The 22,469-nt window shown below is 36.9% G+C and overlaps 1 protein-coding gene and 1 long non-coding RNA gene across 2 annotated transcripts in view; one reads left to right on the plus strand and one right to left on the minus strand.

The window, feature by feature from the left end:
- The window catches only part of LOC139118657 (uncharacterized), a 358,536-nt gene that overhangs the window by 195,820 nt on the left and 140,247 nt on the right, over nt 1-22,469 (minus strand). The window lies entirely within an intron of this gene.
- Nucleotides 795-16,360, plus strand: LOC139118653 (CMP-N-acetylneuraminate-poly-alpha-2,8-sialyltransferase-like). The gene is made up of 6 exons (XM_070682073.1): nt 795-900; nt 8,117-8,267; nt 8,483-8,595; nt 14,626-14,715; nt 15,089-15,333; nt 16,039-16,360. Exons 3-6 carry the CDS (start codon nt 8,504-8,506, stop codon nt 16,260-16,262), a joined length of 651 nt encoding a protein of 216 aa, XP_070538174.1. The 5' UTR covers nt 795-900; nt 8,117-8,267; nt 8,483-8,503; the 3' UTR covers nt 16,263-16,360.

The raw sequence follows: 22,469 nt of genomic DNA on the forward strand, positions 1-22,469 counted from the left end.
AGCGGCCATCGTATTTATGAAAAACTGACACAAATGGCGTTCAATCGCACGCATTTTTATCTCCTAAACAATGTTGAATATTATGTAAAATACATATTTATCATTCCATAAGGTATATGATAAAACCTTTACGGCCCTGATACGGCTTTTGCGGCCCTTGGTCGTACGGCGTACGGGCCCTCGCACGCTCGGGCCCTTCCGCCGTACGACCTCGGGCCGCAAAAGCCGTATCAGGGCCGTAAAGATTAATACGAATCTTTAATTCAGTTCTCGTAATGAACGCAACACTTCTAATCGACTCAATTAACTATACTTTGCTTTCTTTGACTTCAAGCACGCAGATAAACAGTCGTTCAACTTCGCGAGAATAACCAGTGTAAATCTGAGGTAAAAGGCCAACAGGACACTACACGTCAAACAAATGTGAACTGATCTGTTAGAGAGAGCATCCGAACCGAATTCGGGGGAGGTGGGTTCGAATCCGACATTGGTAATTTTTCAAGCCCAAAAATTTGGAGTGTAGAGACAATCAGATGTAGTCGTGCGATTTTTCTCATAAGTTGATACTATAAATTTCCCCGTTTATCTTATACGGGAGGGCAAAATGCTGTAACCTGTGCATAAACTGTGTGTCACGCGGACGGGACGACGGATCTGCGCATGCTCAGGTTGAATTACACCGAGTGATCCCAAGTTTCCGGAAAATTTCAGTGTCTTGCTTTCTACGTTTGTCATCTGGTGTTGGAAGACACGCGGACGAGGGTTTCGATTATCATACTAAAGGAAATTGTGAACGTTCGAGGTGATCTACTGCTCGAATAAGACAAGAAGAACCAGTAACCTAGTACAGGACCGGACTCGGAGAAGAGCAGAACAGAACTGTCAAGGTCATCTCAGAAGGTAAAACCCCGTACCATCGTTTTCGCAAAATACTACTGCAATGTGCAAATATTATCAAGGAGTTTGGATAAGCATACCTCTTGCTCGCCATATCAAATTCCATCGTTGATAGTTACTCACTAGATGTATCTTTGAGAACTAATTCAGCCTTTGGTTATACAGTGATTAATTTTTAACTTCCGAGCACTTTGGAAATGACCGGTATCCCGTATAGAAGTCAACATCCGGGCCTAAGTTATTTTTACGATACATTGAACACATCCTAAGAGAGGGTTTTGAGCTAAAATGATAACAGTTATGTCCCTTAATAGTTTAGTTCGTCATGGAGTTGTGCAAACACAATGGAGGATTTTAAGGACACTGACGAAATTCAGGAACAGTGATTAGTTTTTGAATCAAGTAACGCAAGCATCCGGGTATAGAAAGACCAGCATTCACGTGGGTCACTGCATGAGTTGATCGATAAGACACATTTCGTGTCAATATTGAGTCTTATTTCCACCATGCACCAGGACAGACGGCTTTACCTCTTTACCATGCATGCTTTCGTAGCACTTGAAGAAGTCAGACATTTTGAAATGAAACGCCTTACAATTTTTTTCCTCTGATCAGAAAGGTGTTACTACCCTCCGAGTCAGGTCAGGGAAGAGAACGATGGAAATATTGCCAAAATAGTGGACATCTTGACTTAGTAAAATCTGTTGAATAGTACTATACCTGAGTACATCTGTATGATCGCTGAATAGTAGGATGTATGAAAATGTTGCCGGTAGCCCGAGATCTTTCCGGCCTTTGCTGGAATTAAACAATGCGAGGTAATAATCATTAGGAGGTTATCTCAGGGCCAAGACAGCTGGTTGGAAAATATCCAAGGTCGGAAAAATTGCATGATGAAATGCTAATAAACCTGTGACTTAATATGTAAATTTATTTTGTGTATCAGGCCAGACGAAGTCTACCGACTACACTCTGAAAGACATTTTCAGCGCAATTAAATTTATTGATGTAGTCTGCTAAAGACGTTCTGCTCGTCTTGATGACCTACTCTTGTCGATGACACTTTTTCGCGGAGTCATGTCTAATTGGAACCTCGTCTGTATTTCATGAAATTTGGAACTTGTAAGTTTCATCGGCCTAGGGGAGGGGAGGTGGTTTTTATTTTTACGGACATGAAAAAGTGTTGACCCCTCGTTGAAAAAAGATATTTAACACTTGCTGACCCAAGTTTCCAACTTTCGAAAGTAGGATGCATTCAGATGTCCTAGTGGAAAATTGCAGTTCTTGATGTTAAAAGCAGTTTGAGTGTTATAAATAATAAGAAAGATTACTTCTCGTATATGTAATAATATCTTGTTTCATGCATCCTGCAATTTTAGACATATAAACAGAACTATCAGGTTAAAGATTAAGGTGAAGTACGGCAAATTCATACTAAAATAAAAAGTAATGTCATTTTCATGAAATGTTGCAAATATCTTTTATTATAGCATAATTTTTAAAAAATGAAATGAAAAGTTGAGGTCACCAAATCCGTTTCCATGAAAATTGGATCTGAATAGAGCTCCTTATAAGATATGGACAAATGCAAATTTCAAAATAAAGTTGATTTCAACATTATAAAGTACGGGCAATCTTTTGTGACTTGTGGAGATTTCAATAAATTCACTCATGTTTTCAAATAACTGCTTATACAGATATTTCAATGCCGACTACATTCTAAAAAACAAGATATGATAACTGAATGTCAGTTTGAAAGGGAAATAAAGATTTCATTTTTACCACCGTATACTTTCTACTAATGTCAAATTCTTGGAAACTCATAAATTGAAACATTAGCTTAACTGTGCGCTTATTACTAAGCAAAATTCAAACAAAACAGGGTGTCATCACGTTAATTTTCAAAATATATTCAGATTCATCACATGGCATGATTGAGAAAACTGTGCCCCACTATTAATAGTTAACAATTAATTAACAACCTGTATAAAATAAAGTGAGAAACCTAGGGGGTCATGTCAGTGTGTGAGTAAAAGGTCAATGAGACCCTTTCAAATAGACAATGAACTGAAATGTCTACATAAAACTGTAGTCATGTCAATTAATGCAGAATAAAACAAAATGAGACCCCCTCTCAATTGAATTACTGTTAGTCTAAAGATTGTACTTGCGGTAAGCACGGGGCCCTTTTTTACCTTAAGTTAGTTGTGGCATAGACACTACTTCATATGATTGTGGGAGGCTCTTTTAAAGCCTCGACCTTCAGATTCCTATATCAGGCCCTATTTAAATTCCATTCAGTTTGATATTTACCATGATGGTCATCTTAACCAGGAAGCTTTATTACTACCTTGTACATGTAGTTGGAATTGTGGAATAAGTAAACGCTTGCTATCATATCTCTGTGTGGTTAATCAGCCTGTGTTGGCTTCACTGAAGAAAACAGAAAAGGAAACATAAATCGTTCTCAGTCGAATGAACAACTCTGCGGACTTGATGAGAAACATCAGAGAACTGTTGAAAATTCAATATATTCAATATATATATATATATATATATATATATATATATATATATATAAATATTGTATTAAAATGATAGACTTTTGGGTATGTTTTAGCAGCACATTGAATACATATAGCGAGAATGTATCGTTCAGGTTCTTCTTTGTTGATTGTTAACTACATTTAAATAATATAATAAATGACGTCATGGAGTTAATGTAAAAATAAATAATAGAGGACTACTCTGGTAAAAATTGTTATCTAGCCTTCCTTCTGAAGTATTTTGTAATTGATTCGACACACCTGGAGACGATTCTCAGTTTACAACGAGGTATTTCAAAAAGAACTGTGCCATTAAATGCCAAGAGCCTCATTCCGTTTAGAAATGCCAGAATTTGTCCACCACTGCCTTTGAAAGGCCAAGCTAATCGTATCTGCAAACAACATGGTGTGTGTATTTGATTAAAGAGAGCTTTATACAAGTGTATTTACTCCCTGTAACCAATTTACTCACTGGCAATACTGTATATTAGTTGCCGTATGGCGGACGCCACATCGTTGTATGGGCTACATCATATTTATTGAGTATATGATAAGATAGACAGGAAATGATATTTCCTTTAATTGACCTTACAAAAATAGAAATACCAGCATCCAGGGGAGTTAAATTAGGTAATATAACGGTATGTTTCAATTCCATTGGAAAAATGGCTCCACCCATCAGGTCAATTTCAGTAAGATGTTTTAACGACTTGTTCAGGTCATTTTTGAAATCCATTGCAAGACGTCGCTGAACGGAGACACTGCGTGCTGGTTTTAAAGGTTTTGACCCTTGTCACAGGTAGTTAAGTTTAGGCTAAACGTTGAGGGCAGGCCTAACCACACTTTTTGAAAGTCCAGTCTGGCTTGATAATCAGTCATGTAATCAGAATACTCTTGCTATCTTTTCCTGCTGGTCTGTTATCCTTGTAGTATGGAAAGCCCTCACTGTTTTCGGGAGCTATTTCAGTCTATGATGTGTATTTACATTATGGCGATACCAAAAACACTTTGGCGAGGTTCATTTATGCACATTTACTAATAATCATGCCCATTTACTTTGTGAAAATATCATTCATATTATGATGATGCTCATCTACATAATGATGGTGATGATTTACATTATGATAATGCCATTCACATTCTGAAAATTCTCATTAATTTTATGACGATGCTCGTTTACATCTTGATGGTTCCCATTTACATCTTGAAGATGCCCATGTATATTATGATGATGCTCATTATCTTTATGATTACGCTCATTTCTATCATGGTTATACCATGTATAATTTGATGATGCTAATTGACATCATGATAACATATTGACATTCCAAGTGAACTTTATGATGATCCCCATTCACATCATTATGATGCCCATTAACATTATGATGATGCTCATTTACATAATGATGACAAACGGTAACATTATAAAGACACCCCTAAGTTACGATGATGCTAATTTATATTTTGATGATATTGATTTACTTGCTGATGGTCATATGTTTTGGAAGGTGCCCATTTAGTTTGTGATGCTATATAAACTGAGTCTCCGGGGTAGCACTTATGTTTTAGCAAGTAATAATTACAGTCAATCCACAACATTACGATTTTATTGCCTCTCTTTGATGAACAGGAGCTACTTTCAAACTTAACGTGTGGCAATAAAAAAAAACATTCCATTGACTGATGAAGGTACCCCCATATCGGTCCCGGAACACCGTCAGAACGAATCGGAAACATAAAAACGATTTCCAGGGACCCAGGTCCCATGACCAGGGTCAAAGGCCGAAACTCTGTCGATTTCCCGGTGTCTCGCCATTTTTCTCGTTATCATTAAAGCACGTGCACATCCAGCAACTCACCATACCGTATCACTGACAAAGGTAGAACCGATGCGTGAAGTTGCCCTCATTTTCTTCATATTATTACCGTAACATTAAAATGTTGCAGTGTTCACAGGAGTCCTCTCACATTGCATATTTCAAGTTCAAATATGCCACTAACCCAACGTACAATATGTTTTCAGAAAGCTGAATATTTGTATAGTTACCCTTTAAGCAAAAAAATGATTGCCTATATTAAACTAGAAATGATTATTGACTTTGCTGAAAGCTAATGAATTTGTATTCTTTCACTTACTAAACATAACATCAACAGGTTATGTAAGATTCTGAATATTATACATGAGCACACGTGAAAAATAATGATTTCAATTTTCATATCGATGCAAATTATGGGTAGAAATTAGGTATAAGAGAGGTGAGATTCATTAATTCAAATCTAAAAAACTCGTAAAATTAAATACTCACATCTCAAAACGACTTTAAGAGCACTTTTTACTCGTTACAAAGCCAAGGTGAAATATTGTTTGTTTCTTTTGTTTTTGGTCACAAATCGGGAACATATCGCATTTACAGCTGACGAGTAACATGACTTTCAAGGTACACACATGTTGCACATCTTCCTCTATATCACCTTACATGACATTACTTGAATTCAAAGCTATGTGGAAAAATAAGTTGTCTACGATATGCTTGTCCCCCTACTCCAAACACGCTGTGGTCAATCAGATTCAAATTGGTATTTACCTCTTGCCTATGTGTAATTGATTATCAATCAATCAATCAATGCAGATAAATTAAATATTAAATGGCATTTGCCATTTGATAATAGTTATATTAATTTTGGTGATATTTTCGGTGACGTTATAATATACTATGGTAAGCCTTCAAAGATAATTTATCATGAAGCAAAGAAGACATTGTTAGTTGTTTGCACATTGTCGGTGATTGAAAATGTCGCTTCGATTGATTTCATTGTGCGACACTTTGTTCTGTATATGGCCACAATTTCACTTTAAATCGGTCTTTTCAAGTGTTATGCAATCCGTTCAACCAGGAACATACCTACCTTCATCACTGAAAACCGTTGACATCGTTATTATAATCGCCAATTCTCTCTCTCTCTCTCTCTCTCTCTCTCTCTCTTTCAGAAGTGTGATAAGAGTGTCGTCAATTTCGCATCATGAAAAGTCGGAAGATAATGATATCTTTGCTTGTCATTGCTGGATTAGCAAATTTCACAATATTACTTATTTCAGTCGCTTCTAAGTTGAAAGTAGCAACAAGAAACAAATATTATATTTTGTCGCCGGTAGAAAGTTATGTCATGAACTTTACACCCGTGATTAGAGCAGGAGGTGTAAAACGTAGTTGTAAAGTTTCTACCCATATTGAACATTGCACTTTACTGACGACAAGCATAAGTGCCGCGGAGCATAATGGGAGTAAAATAGAGGCACGCCCAAACAAAAAAACAAGTCAATGATACCGGTGAATCGGGGACCTCTGTTAATGTGGTGGATAAATTTCGAAGCATTAACTCAAATTGGACTTTTAATACCGAACAGGCAAATAAATTACGGTAAGTCAACATTTTTTGGAATTCAAGTTAAACTTGTGATCTTGATAAGGCAAGAGCTCCGCCAAATGTACCAGGCCGGGGTGCACATGAAGAGAATCGTAGGGTTGAAAACGATTACAGTATTTGGTTGGTAGCGGTCACGTTAGTAACTTAGCAGCAGGAACACAAATTTATGTCATACGTATTTCTCTGCTCCTCCTGGATCCTTTGTCTTGAGACACGACAAATTGCAAATTAAATCTGCGAAAGAGACCATGCTTACAGTGAGTGAAACGGCGTTCCTAAAATTATGGACTAGCCATGATACTAATAATATTCTGCCTTATCAGAATCGGAATAGCTGACTCGGCGAAGCAAAGTCAACTGCAAACTCATACATTAGGGTACCATCGAAGGACCAGACATGGTAACATTTGTAGATGAACAGACGTCTTTCAGTTAGGACGTTAAAGAGTATAGATTCTGAGAAAGAGAACAAATATCAATTTGATAATAAGCTCCAAGCATGCTGCCGCCATTGAGTTCAAGGGCGGACTAGGTGAATTCAAATAAGTTCTCGAGCACCAAAGTCGCAATATCGATGCGTTGCAATTGATAGAAAGTGTACGGCATTAAAGTTATCAATATACAGACTGAAATACAGAGGCATGTGATAAATTTTAACACATTACGTGAAGGCACTTATGTTTGATAAGGCAGAATTCTCCTCGGGACCTACATTCGGACTCCCAAACTTTTGCAGTCTTTTGTTTACCACTTGTGAAGCTAGGAGGAAATAAAATATTACCACTTTATTTTTGTGAAAATAAAACGGTCAATTTACCCATGGAGTTAACACGGCCTCGGGTGTCATTTAAAATTTCAAGTGAAAATATTGATTTGGGCAATTTGTTTTAGTAGATCCGAATTGTGTACACGTTGACTGTTGATCTCTTTTCTTGATTTCGAAAGGAAATTGCTTGAAGTTTCCAAACGGACAGTTTAAGGAAAAATTTCACTCTTTCAATTTCAAAACCAATACTTCCTGAAATATTTTGTTTCTCAAAATGCCTTGTTCCAGGTATTTCTGGTATAGTACTACTTTTTATTCCGTCAGTTTTTATTTTCCTTCACACTCTTTATGTGTGTGAAGGGGCTATTAGATCTGACAATCTGTGCAAACTAGTTTAGAACTAACCCCGGCCAGATGTTAAGCTTACATTCAAGTAGGATTTTTCAAGTTGCGATACATTCCACAATCTGATTTGCTTCAGGTCTGATCTCGATGAGTACTGTAAGACGTCCGAAAGGTTTGTGCTTACACAGAAAATCGTCAATTTGGATGTGAATGGGACATTGAAATATGATGGTCCAACGAAGTGGCAGATAAATGTAACAGTGGATGTATATAACAGATTGCCGAAGGTAAGGCATGTTCTAAAGTGAGCAATAGTCTTTTTCAGGCAGGTAAACAACGCTCCTAATATATGTTTGTTGTTCCCAAATTAGATAGTTCAATGAAGTTTAACTGGCCGATTCTACATCAGTATAGTTTCTATATTAGTCTGAATTTTAACCAGTAAAATTGTGATGGTGCAGAGAGCTGTAAATTATATAAAGTACATTGTGTCTAACTACAGGAAATACCATACCAGAAAGAAATGTTTAAGAAATGCAGCGTGGTCGGAAATAGTGGCATTCTATTGAATAGCAAATGTGGAAAGTTTATAGATGCAGCTGACTTCATAGTTAGGTGAGTCTATTGTATCTCAAGTGTATCAAAGTAACTGTGTACTGCTTTCTTTTTATGTTCAACAAATTGCAGTTTCTTTACTTTAATGTTGAAATGCGGCTTATGTAATAGCTCACAATATGTTCCAGAATGTGTCATTTGGTAAAAGCTGCAACACAAGAAGTTTTTATTCTAAAGCTGTATGATTTTGCCATGTGGTACGCTATGTTTTTGCAGGTTATATTTTCTCGTATAATCACAAAGGAACGGACAAATTCGCTGCACATCGGACACCAGTGAAGATTCATACCATATCCTGTGTTATGGAGAATTACCATAAGAGTGAAATTACGTTCCGACGCACCTCTCACATTCCTAGTGCTTACACATGATTTATATCGTTTTGATAATATTCAATACATGGATGATCTGCCACAGCTGAAATAGTGGTATCAGTGAATAATTATCAGTTTGTTTATTTTCTTCGAGATCAGGATTAACAATCGCAGGCTGTCACGTTAGTGTGGATAGCAGCACCCCCAAAGTTATAAACAAGGTTTATTCATTTAATGCTGAAACGTACTTCGTACATGCTCTTGCAAAGTTATAATTTCTTTCCAATCGTCGAACAAGTCATTTCCTTTGAGTTGCCAACCTTTGTGACTAGAGTTTAATTTGAAGTTCACTCATGGTACTGCAGTATATGCTTCTAATTGCATCTTCAAATTCTAGATTTTATATCATTAAAGTATACGTAACACGATTGGATTATAATTTGGGATAATTGGATGGTGAATGTAATGTCTTTAAAGTCTGCAAATGTAAGCTCATCTGCTTTCTTCTTACGTTACACACTTGTGTTTGTGAGTAATTTGTAATATAATTGAGACATTCAGCTTTAGGGCACTAACATTGTGAGAAATTTCAAAATATAAAGATCCAATTTATTTATTTATTTATTTCGAACTCCAACACAGATATGATACAGTTAAAAACCATATACATCCGCACTTACAGGAGGATTTTAGTAAAAAGTACAAATAACATGATGTTACAGGACAAGAAAGCAAGTTAAAACAAATGACATGCACAACAAGGACAAAGTAAAAATTCAAAAGCAAATGCTTTTAGCTTTTCTTTTAAAACTCGAAACAGAAATGTTAAAAATTGGTAGACATTGATAAAAACTATTATATAGCTTTGGAATGCGATTAAAAAGTGAATTGCTAGTAAATTTAACTCTACCACCAGGTTCATGAAATGTCCGTTTCTGTCTAGTTGATCGCCCAGGAATGTGTAAATTAAAAATGGTTGGCAATCAAGAAGGGCATTAATTGATTTGTGAAGAAAAACAAGGTCAAAATAAGTGCGCCGTTTAGACAGCATTGGTAAATTAAACATAAACACACATATCATCATTGAATAATCATCAAACCTTACACTTACAAGATAACACAAATATTTAACAAAGTTACGCTGTACAGCTTCCAGTTTGTCTGAGTACACTTTGTCAATACTATTCCAAACAACTGATGCATACTCGAGTTTAGTTCTAATGAATGTTTTGTAAACCACGAGCAATGCATCCACTGACAACCGTTTGCCAAACCTTTTTAGCATGCCAAGTAGTCTTCGAGCATCAGTGACAATTGAAACAACGTGAGTTGAAAAAGTTAACTTTGTGTCTAGTGTCACGCCTAGGTCACTGTAACTATAAACAGTCTTCAAGTTGTGAGCATCAATATTATAATCCCTCTCAATTGGCAATCTTTTCAATGAAAGACGAAGTACTACACATTTGTCATAATTAAGGTGCATTTTCCATTTCTCAGACCATGTGGACAAGTAATTGATATCTTCTTGTAACATTGAACAGTCATTCACACTACGTATTATCTTAAACAACTTCAGATCGTCTGCAAAGCCTAAGGAGCCACATTTAAAATTACCAAATATAATCATTTAAATAAAGAATGAAACACAGTGGTCCCAGTTGTGACCCCTGCGGAACCCCGGACTTAACTAAGACAGGGTCTGATCTACACCCTTTAACATTAACTACCTGGGATCTATTAGTTAGGTAGCTACTAAACCAGTCAAGGAGGGCGTCTTGTATTCCATACTTACTAAGTTTGTAAACTAAATATTTATGATTTACTTTGTCGAAAGCTTTGGAAAAATCTGTATATATAACATCCAACTGTCTTGTCTCATTAACAGCAATACGAGCTTCATTAAGCAAGACAGATAGATTAGATTCACATGATCGCCCAGGCAAAAAACCATGCTGTTGTTCAGACAAAACACACTTTACATGGTTATATACATGCCTTGAAATCATTTTCTCACACATTTTCGAAACAATTGACAAAAGGGACACTGGGCGATAATTTCTAACGTTAGTTTTTATACCCTTCTTGTGTATAGGTACAACCAAAGCTTTCTTCCACTTTGTAGGGAAAACTCCCTCATGGATAGACCGATTATATATGAAAGTTAGTGGAATGGAAAGTGCATCAGCACATTTTTTTAAAACTATCGCTGGCAAATTATCATCACCCATTGCCTTATGTTCATTTAGGGCTAAAAGTTCCAACTTCACCTCTGACACAGATATAGTGAACTTACGCAAAGGATCATGTAATTGAGTGTCTAATTCAGGAATGGTAATGATGTCATCATTTGTAAAAACAGATTCAAAGAAGGTATTGAAAATATCGGCCTGAGCTTGCTCGTCACAAGCTTCATGTCCATCCAACTCTATAGTACCAGGAATACGCGATTTTGTCCCTTTCATACAAGCTGAAGTAAAGGAGAAAAATCGCTTGGGGTTGCACTTGACATCTGCTGAAACAGATGCAACATAATCATTGTATTTCAATTTCGCCAGTTTCTGGAATGAGGTACGAGCCTGCTTGAAAAGTTCTATATTCTCAGGCACAGGTATACGTCTTTTGGCACGATGTCTAAGTTCTTTCAATTTTAAAGCTTCAATAAGCTCTGCATCATACCAGGGGGGGGACGCGGCGACGAAGTTTGATTTGCGGCACGTGGTCTTTAATAGCTGGCATAATTAAATCATAAAAAGTCTCCACACAGTCATCAACGGTACCAGCTGTCAGTAAATCAATCCATGGAATAGCTGCAAGATCGGATTGAAGATTTTCCCAGTTGGCTTTTTTAAAATTGTACATCTCCCTCTGCGCAAAGGCAAATTTTACAGGTTTTGTAATGCCTTGCAGTAATACAGAGAGGGATTGGTGATCAGAGGTAATGATGTTTTCTCCGACCTCAACACTTACTTTGTCAATGTTTGACAGACACAGGTCAAGAAAATTGTTCTCCCTTGTTGGCAGTAAACAGTGCTGATCAATATTGAAGTTTGAAATTACTTCATCCAAAAGAAGTTGCTGATATCATTTGGCGTTGTACACACATACTCTGATGTTGATTTCCATGTAATATTTGGAATATTGAAATCTCCAACAACAATGTATGGGAGACCAGACTTTTGCACATTTTCCAATGACAACACCAGTTCGGAAAGGTCATGCACTGTTGAAGACGGTGGTCTGTAATATGTTCCAACAAGTAAGCTCCTATATTGCATTTTTATTTCAACCCAGATTAGTTCACAGTTAGATTCAAAGTGTGTAATTCGTTTGGCTCCAAGAGAGAGATTTACTCCAATAGCTACACCTCCACCTCTTGTTTCTCCCGGTCTATCACGCCTGAACCATTGGAATTCATCAAGCAGTTCATGGTCTCCACAAAAGGCTTAACCAGGTTTCAGTAAAGCAGACTACATCGAATGATTTTAAGCATTCACTGTTTGCTTAATGTCATCAAGTTTGTTCTTTAAACTTTGAGCGTTTTGGTAATACACACGCATTGGATTGTGCTGGACACCACGGGTTGTAGCTGGTCCAGGATTTGGATGAACATCACCTGAGATGGTGATAATGTTAAAGGTAGAGGTGTGATTAGCATAATAATGAACTGGAGCTCCATATTTGTACCGGTACCTGAATTTAGGAATCACGTCTATTACAGATGCAGTTCTGTTGTGTCTGTAGACGACATCTGTGACGGAAGGCTCTATGCTAAGTAAGCCTGCAAATGTAGCAAATAACAACAAGATGTTGGCCTCCATTGGTGTACGGGTGAATTCCTATGGAAGCTGCTAATTGAGCAATCCTGTGAGGGATTGTTATGCAATGCAGTTTTGCAATCCACTAAGTACAATGATGACTACAGATGGTAGGATGTCGTAGCCGCATATAATTAGAATAGCACTGCAATCCTCTGCAAGAACGGTTATTCCCTGTAGAAATACTCCAAAATCAGAAAACAGTTTCCCCGGAGAGGGAACTGTTAAACAGGCTTACTTGACGTTCCCAATGTACTCAGGGTATTCACGAACCTCAGTGTACAGCATGGAGTTCGAAAACAAGCTAAAATCCAATAAAATTACTAAAACTTGGGGAGCTCTTGTAGCGTGACTGTAGCATGACAAACACTGACGTACGTACAATTATCCCAAATTACTACTTCCAATTATGTTACGTGCTCTTTATCATAAGTTAGTTAAATTTAATCGAAATGGGAGACCAAAGTTTTAATCTTGTTAATAAATATAGTCAACGGCATCTGCTCTTCACTCAACATTCAAATTGCAATCCTTACGTATCCGTTACTGTCATTCATATAGAGAGACAACCTTTAAATGCAATCACATAGTGATAAGTCTAAGGGAGCCGTCAGAATTTTTAGTGACCCCTCTAAAAAAGAAAAAAAATGAGAAAGTGAATATCTATACAGTAAAATGGATTGCTGCTGCGACAGGCCCTGTACAGACCCTGATTAAACCCTGTGGTACAGGTCTATGTCGGAAAGAGGTTCCGTTGCTGTGACAGAGGCTGATGTACAGGTCTGTATCTAGTGCTCTGATGACATGCAGATCGAAGATGTGGTGCAAAAGCACCACAAGCGACCGCGCAACTGGTCGCGGGGGAGGTGAGGAGGGGGTGTCCCCCCTCCTGCTGTTGAAGCTTTTGAGAAATAGAGATTAAAATGGTGTTATTTGGTGGCACTGGGGAGTTTTTTTTCAGATTTTTTTTTGTATATAAAACTCAAAGGAACGGAAATCTGAGACAGTATTCAAAACTTATAGCCCACTTCACTGATTCCAATGAAGTTTACATTTTTTGAAAACGAAAAAATAGCGACAGACATACATTTATTCACATTTATTATTTATTATTATTTTCCTGCTATAAAAGATGGGTTTGTTGTCAAGGCATTCCACTGGTTTTAAACTTTATAGAATCAGAATTAGCATGTGTTACACATTTTCCCCTGTCGCTCCCTATACAATGTAGAATATAGAAAACAGATGTTTCTCATGAATGATCAGGCAAGTATATCAATCTTTAATCAGGAAATACTGAAAAGTGTACTCAGTATTAGCCTCTAGCATAAGCTTACCATGTCGAATAGCTGATCATTCTCGGTGTGTGTGTGTGTGTGTGTGTGTGTGTGTGTGTGTGTGTGTAATGGTTTCAATCTGGCTTGAACCAACAACGCACGTTACCCAATCACATAGAGCAGAGACCACAGACAAAACCGCTCGGCCAAATCCCCAATCTAAAATGATTGGTTCAATAACCGAGCTAAGGATATATATATATATTATATGTGTGTGGTGTGTGTGTGTGTGTGTGTGTGTGTGTGAGTACATATAACGGGTATGAACATACATATCTCAAGCATACATATTGCTGTTCTTTATATTATTGTTGTATTAATCATAACTTCACTAAATGCTTCAGTACATATCAACAAAATTGAGTAGCCCCCTTCTTGTTCTCCACTTTTGAGCACCCCCCTCGTAGCTTTCGATTGTTTGAGTGACCCCCCTCAGATTCCTCCTACCCCAAGGCCATAAATAATGACGGCTCCCTAATTCTGTAATGTTGTTCCTGTCGTAGCAAACACGATCTTACATGGAAGAAATTTTGTAAACGCTCTTGTTTTCTCTTGAATTTGTAGAATAAATATGGCGAGAGTCTACAATTACTCTGAAGATGTTGGATCAAAAACAGATTTAGTTACTTGTAATCCTTCAATGTTCACTTTAAAGTAGGTGATTCCAGTTTTCGGACATACTTTACCTCACATAGGGTACATCTTCTATGATCATTGGTAGTTCAATGTTTATTTACATCTATGATCAGAATTGATACATGTATTTCTAACTTTAAGATAAACATGAGGTGCATTATTTGCTTTTCAGAAGAACTGCAAATAATAAATTTCTGATAAATTCCGCCAGTAAATAAAATACTGAGTTGTTTCAAAATGTCACATACATACATACGTACATACATACATACATACATACAAACATACATACATACATACATACATACATACATACATACATACATACATACATACATACATACAGAAGGACATGCTATTTTTACAATCTTAATTGTCGTTCGTTTTCTAGTTATTCAAAATTCAATGAGCCAGGAAGTGAGAAGTACAAGAACGATATCATCGTGCAGTTTGAAAATGCTACAGTCTACACGACAGGTTACTCTTTTCGGCGCCTCAGAAAGTCTACCTTTCGAGCACAGAACATACATAAGTCTGTGAACAGTGATGTGATCTTCGCTCATTCCCATCATATTTCGTCTGTGAAAGGATTTTACAGGAACAAATATAGTGTTAAGGAAAGCTCTGTGTCAACAGGTGAGTAAAATGGTGGCTATAGATAGTCATCTGCAACCGATTACACGTTAAACTTGACTTGATGATTGAGGTAACAGCTTGGTCATAATAGATGAAAGAAATGCACTTGTTGACGAAAGTATTTTACATCAACATAAATACGACGGAAGCCAGTACTTAATCTTTGTATCTAATACTTTTGTACTTATGTACTACAGTGATTTGTTTAATGAACTTTGATTGTTTAAACCATAAAATCATGATACATCGATTTTGCTTTTAAACTTCAAAAGTTACATCAGCTGAAATTATATCACATAGTGACGGGAATTCTTAATTCTATCAATATTTTGTAAAAATGAAAAAAAGAAATTTGCCTCTATACCGGTGTTTTCGACCCGAGGCTATCATGGAATTGCATATTTTAACGACAAAATGCCTTATATTTGTTTCCCACGGAAATTTGAGTTATTTTAATGGCCTGCGACGATTATAAGAAGAACGCACATCATTGTATTCATGTATTCTATCATAGGATACATGAGGAGTACTTCGTTGAATCGTCATTATGAAGACAACGGAGCTCTCCCATAGGGCCATCTTAAACTTTTGAAGCAGCTGGACTCCCCAGAGTCATGATAATTTGTAAAATTGTCGTGTGTGTGGGCCAGGATTCTCCAGTTTTGCCTGAATGCCCCATCAATAACTTTTCTATCCTCTTTTAAGGGTTACTTATGTTCACGACTGCATTGAGTTTCTGTGAAGAGGTCCATCTCTATGGATTCTGGCCTTTCTCAGAAGATCAAGAAGGCAAACCCCTCTACTATCACTACTACGAAAAATATTCGTACATGAAGCAGGTCCACAACATGACAGCCGAGTTTCAACTGCTCATGAATTTACACAACAAAGGTGCCATACGATTGCACGTTGGGAAATGTGACAATTGATGTTTACAGGCAGCGTCCATATAGTGCTTCACTTTTGCTACACGATAACATACACTTCTTCGTATTTTCTTTTCTTCATTTTATAGAAGATAGAACGAAGAAATGTGGAAAGCAGTATCAATTTTATAGATTAGATAGCATCGTTTTCTTTTAAGCATCTCGTTTTTCGTTATTCTTTGCACATGTGTTAGAATACATTTTCAACAAGTTACATGAATAACAATAATATTGATGTGTAACGATTTTTTTTTCTAATGTGCAAAAATTGATATTGATAATTTTCCACATAAATAATAATGACTTTTCATGTTACATTTTGTATTTTTCTTATTCGATCATTTCGAACTGAATTTGTTCTTTTAGGAATTGGATGACGACTTGGAAGTGGTTACCTGAACGTCGAGATATGCTAATCTTCTAAGCTTAGAAATTCGAGACGACCAGTGGTCTTGTTAGTCACATATATGTACCTTGATTTGGTTTAGAGTTAGCACTTGACACTAATGTAATCCTATTTAATTTTGCAGTCATTTGTGATGAACCAAAAATGGCAAGAATAGGTGGCTGCAGATACCCTCCAGCCGGCAAATTGAAATATCATGCATCCGCTGTAAAATATCTTACTTACCCTGCGGAGCTAATGACATCAAGAACTTCCTGTCTTTTGTATATTTTGTACCAATTTTATAAAATGGATAGTAGAACAACAATTTAAAACAGTGACAAATGTTACCTGCAAGTAACTAATCAATAATAATTCTGTTCAAAAGTTTATCAAATCAGTGCGACTAAGTGTCACATTTTTCTAATGATATGTTTGCGGCCACTGAAAGCAACTCCGCAGTGCGTGTCAATTTGATCGTCTTTTGAAAATCCTATATTATCCTTGAAAACCGTGCCACAGGAAAGTTACAAGAACTGATGATTGGGCTCTTAGGGACAATTCGCTTATGCGCACAAAGTCAAGTCCTTGTCTCGTTTTGCGTCAGATTGACACCTGCAAAGCAATTAATAATGCAGCAGAGACTTCCATTAGAAAGTTATTTGCCTTGAAACTCTGCCCCTTGGTGTTTGTAAAACCGTGATATCAGGACATATATATTGCCAATTATTCAAAGAGCGTCAAGACTTCTACGGTTAAATATAACATTCATTAAAATGGATGAAATGCAGTTTACCAAACTGCTTCAAACTTTAATATATGTTTAAAATTGATTAGTTTTTGACTCACATTGAGAAATAGGAGTCAGCGTAGACATCGATTATTGTTTCTATCACCGATAGATGTTTCGGATTTTGCTTTCTGTCAGACTTTGTAAGCTTTGGGCGTGCTGTCATCTATGTTGTCAGATACATCGTACTGAACAATATTGCTACTGTATGAATTGATCTTTCATGCGGTTCACGTTTTTTAACAATTTGTTTTTCACCCGAATGATTATCAATTCTATTCAACACAAAGATTTAACACGATTGGAACTAATTTGGGATAATTGGATTTTCATATTATTCAAATTTCTCAAAAGTTAGGTGCCATACAGCTAAATGTTGGAATATTGCAAATGACTCATAAAAACAAGTGTGTAATATAAAAAGAAAAGCAGATGAGATAGCATTTGTAGATTGAATCGACATTACTTCACCTTCCAATCATCCCAAATTAGTTCCAATCGTGTTTCTTTAAGGAAACGAAGCTGCAATGCCCATCTAAAATTTGAAACACTTTTCACAGCCGTAAGTCAAGAATTTGTTCAAAATTAAGCAGTCACTTGACAGTCAACTGGTCAAAGTACGATTGGCAGCGAACTCGTTACAGAATGATGAAGATTAAGGTCAGAATGTAAAACCACTGTTATTTTTTAAGCTCCCGTGTACCTCGAGCTAAGCCAAGTGAGTGAAATTCCCCGGCGACCAAGAAATCTATGTTGACGTTCCCCACGACTTCATTTTTTTATTTTGATATAAAAACCGACAAATGGCGATTTGACAGTATAAAATGCGCCCTCCTTAGTCATGAATGAATGTAATCTCGAAGAATATATGGCCAGTAAAACCAAAGTAACGTAGTTGAATGCTTACCGCAAATTCAAAGTATAACGCGCCCGGTAATTGGTATTGTCATCCAACAATTAAAATAAAAATTTAAGATATCATAGGATGATGAAAACATCGTCTGTGCTGCAGGTATTTCGCAAGATTTTCCACTATCCATCATCGTTTTCATTTGAATGAAAAACGTTATCTATGTTTTGTATATCCCTGAAATCTAGGGAATTATCAAGTTTACTCATTGCATTTTTATTTTATGCTATCAGTTTTCAACTGATATCTAACTCCGTAAATAAGCTAAGCCACAACAAACATGTCTGTTATTTCACCACAAATTTTAAGAGCTATTTGAAATACTGTGACCATCACTAAATGCCCTAGATAACTGCCCAGTTGGCAAAAAACTACTTCAAATACTAGTTACTGAATCGGATACACACCAAACCAGGTACGATGTTCCAATGGAAGGAAGGCTATTACTTTGTTGAATTTTGTAGGAGATATCAAAATATTGTGTACATAACGTGTTTCCTCAAAGCGGTAACAGTACCACACGTCTGTAGGTGTTGTACTCGGGGACAACAAAAAAAGTTGTTTGTGATCCAGGACATTTTCAAAGTGATGCAAATTTCACATTTCATTTCACTTTTCTCCCGAAACTGATGAGATTACCTCAATTTATTGAGTTTTTCCACTGACTTAAAGCGGCGGTCCAGGATCTGTTTTGTGGTAGTATCTAATCCGCCTAATCGAACTGGGGTCAGTTCCAGTCTTACATTAATTTTGCTTATTGCAGTTTACACAGATTTATTCTAAACGTTTAGCACCTTTGATGTACGGTGATAGAAATTGGAAGAATGCATGAAACATTCGGTATCGACTGTCGTAATCTAGCTAGGTTCTAGAGAGGTTTTTATATGACTGAAATTGCACGCGTCTTAGTTATTTAGACCAAAAGGCTGTATCATATAATTTAAAGTAACAATTCAAAATGAGATATTGATATTGATCAAGTGCCGACGACAGAAACAGTATTGAAACACGTTAAAAATACTAAACGACTTGTTGATTCTCTGGCGTACTATAGCAGTCCGAATTGTTTGCCATTTAAGATTGGAATTTTCACCAATCAACGACATTATTAATATAGCAATTATATGCGACATACTGAAATGGAGTAAATATTATTTTGCTACAAACACTTTCTGTTGCACTGCATCGATCCGTCATAGCTAGACTGACCCTAGATGCTTGGCTTTTTTCGGTAGAAGAGGCTGACTTTGGGTCATCACGCTCTCACCGCGATCCTTGCGGCGGCCTTCTACTAACTTGGCTGTCTGCTGAAGTTTATTCGTTCAATTTACTCTGTTTGGATATTTATATGCCTACAGACTTCAAGCAAGTCTAGGTCATAGCAACAACTACTATGGTCAACCGATGAGCAAAAGCGAGTCATTTTGAAAGGAGTCAAGCATTGTTTTCTTGTGACGTTTTAAAAGATCAACTTGAAGGATTTAATTAATGCACACCTTTATAGAGATTTACGATTTTGATTGCACAACCATTCGATTGGCAGTGACTTTCAATGGACAAGTGATCGTTTCTGGTCTGAATTGTCTAAACAAATCAACATGTCAGCGCTGTAATAGAGCTTAATTTTCTGAAGCTCTATTCCCATGTTGCCTGCTGCGAGGCATCCTACCTTGTGAGCGTCGCCGCCATATAATATTGCTCCTCTTTATATCCCGCCTGCACCCCTTTAAAATATACACTCTTTTCCTTATTTGGCAGTCTGTGGGTAAGGGGGAAAGGTAGGTCAACGAATAGAGTGAGTTTAAAACTTTCCGACAGGATACTATAAACAGTTTGGTTGTTTTGGTTATAATATGACCAGAGTTGTTTGACTTTATACCTAAAAGGGCGAAAGGCGGGTGTAGAAGTAATGCGGGAGATGACGAGAAATAAACTTAGAGGTACCGTGGGCCATGCCATGTGAGGAAAACATAAAGCTATGCTTCTAATAGAGGTGAACCTATGCAGACGGTTAGGAAGACCAATAGTCTAGAAGTAGGTGTCATAATAAATAACTTTATAAACCAAGAGAAAGTGTTAAGTTAATGATGATATTGTCGTACAGTGGCTATAACTTTTTTGATATTTTTAAACGTTACCCTTGTTTAATAGGCTTGTTCTCAATTGATTTAACCGAAGTAATAAGTAATAGACAATGGATGACCGACTGTTCTGTCGATCAACGTGTATAGTTGTACACTTTTGGTCTTGAAGACTCGATCTCACTCGAAATACTCCAGTCAGTGGTTAGCGATAAAGCCCAAACTAACTCCACAGGAACCGTTTTTGCAAATTATTACCACAATACGACAGATATTATCACAAAACTGTACACTTCAGTATTATTCGTTCACGTCAGATACTATACAAGCACAGTTAGCCTGTTTACATTCAGCTGCCTTGCCTTTTCAGTCTGAGCTGCTTACATCATGCTTTTGAAGAGCGAGCCTCCTGTGATAGGGCGCACACTCCATATAAAGTCCGCTAAAATAAATGTCTGAAATAAACATCTTTTTTTACACTTTATGTAACCTTCACCCTGGGAATGTATGTACCTGAATTTCGAGACGACCAGTGGTCTTGGTAGCCACATATATGTACCTTGATTTGGTTTAAAGGGTGCACTTGACACGAATGTTGTCCAATTTAATTTTGCATTCATTTGTGATGAACCAAAAAATGGCAAGAATAGGTGGCTGCAGATACCCTCCAGTCGGCAAATTGAAATATCATGCATCCGCTGTAAAATTATCTTACTTACCCTGCGGACCTAATGACATCAAGAACTTCCTGTCTTTTGTTATTTTTTGTACCAATGCTATAAAAAGGGATAGTAGAACAACAATTTAAAACAGTGACAAACGTTATCCAGCAAGTAACTAATCAATAATAATTGTGTTCAAAAGTTTATCAAATCAGTGCGACTACGTGTCACATTTAATTAAAGATCTGTTTGCGGCCTCTGAAAGCATCTCCGCAGGGCGTGTAAATTTGATCGTCTTTTGAAAATCCAATAATTACAAGATTGGAACTGATTTGGGATAATTGGATATTCATATTTTTCAAATTTCTCAAAAGTGTTAAGTGCCCAATAGTTGAATGTTGTGATATTACTAATTACTAACAAAATCAAGTGTGTAACTCAAAAAGAAAAGCAGATGAGGTTACATTTGCAGATTATATCGACATTACTTCACCATCCAATTATCCAAAATTAGTTCCAGTCGTATTTTTTATCCTTGAAATCTGTGCCACAGGAAAGTTACAAGAACTGATGATTGGCCTCTTAGGGACTTCGTCACTAAGGAACTATAAATAACATTCGCTTATGCGCACAAAGTCAAGTCCTTGTCTCGTTTTGCGTCAGATTGACACCTGCAAAGCAATTAATAATGCAGCAGAGACTTCCATTAGAAAGTTATTTGCCTTGAAGCTCTGCCCCTAGGTGTTTGCAAAACCGTGATATCAGGACATATATATTGCCAATTATTCAAAGAGCTTCAAGACTTCAACAGCGAAAATACAACATTTATTATAATGGATGAAAAGCAGTTTACGAAACTGCTTCAAACTTTAATATATGTTTAAAATTGTTTAGTTTTTTGCTCGATATTAAAGAGGCACTCCCACTTTGTAACATTTGAAAAACACATTTTTAATGCCAACGGTCGATGTTTGACGTGGCGACCGAGCGCGGATCGCGAGATATCGATAAAAACATGTCATTTCCCGAGCGTATTTTTCACATCCCGAAGTTTTGCGATCGTTTCTGATTATGCCCCGAAATCCCCCGAAGGTTTGTAGTTGTGCTGATTGACGATATTCTAGGGAGTCCATAATAAGTTCAAACGACGCAGTTTTACCTCCCACTGCGAAGACTTCATATATACAGCATTATGCCTTCACTTCAGATAAGTTTTTTTTAATTTCTCCTTAGTTTTTGTAGTTTTCATTATTCTCAGTCAGTTCTATTATATTTTTAACCAATGCCACATAGATATCAGTTTTTACGTGTAAAATATTAGCCGCCTCTGATGACTACATTTTGTCGTCTGCCACAGGGATACGCGTGGCCGCCGCGTGCAG

This window comes from Ptychodera flava, chromosome 19 (assembly GCF_041260155.1).
Source record: "Ptychodera flava strain L36383 chromosome 19, AS_Pfla_20210202, whole genome shotgun sequence".
Classification (NCBI taxonomy): domain Eukaryota; kingdom Metazoa; phylum Hemichordata; class Enteropneusta; family Ptychoderidae; genus Ptychodera; species Ptychodera flava.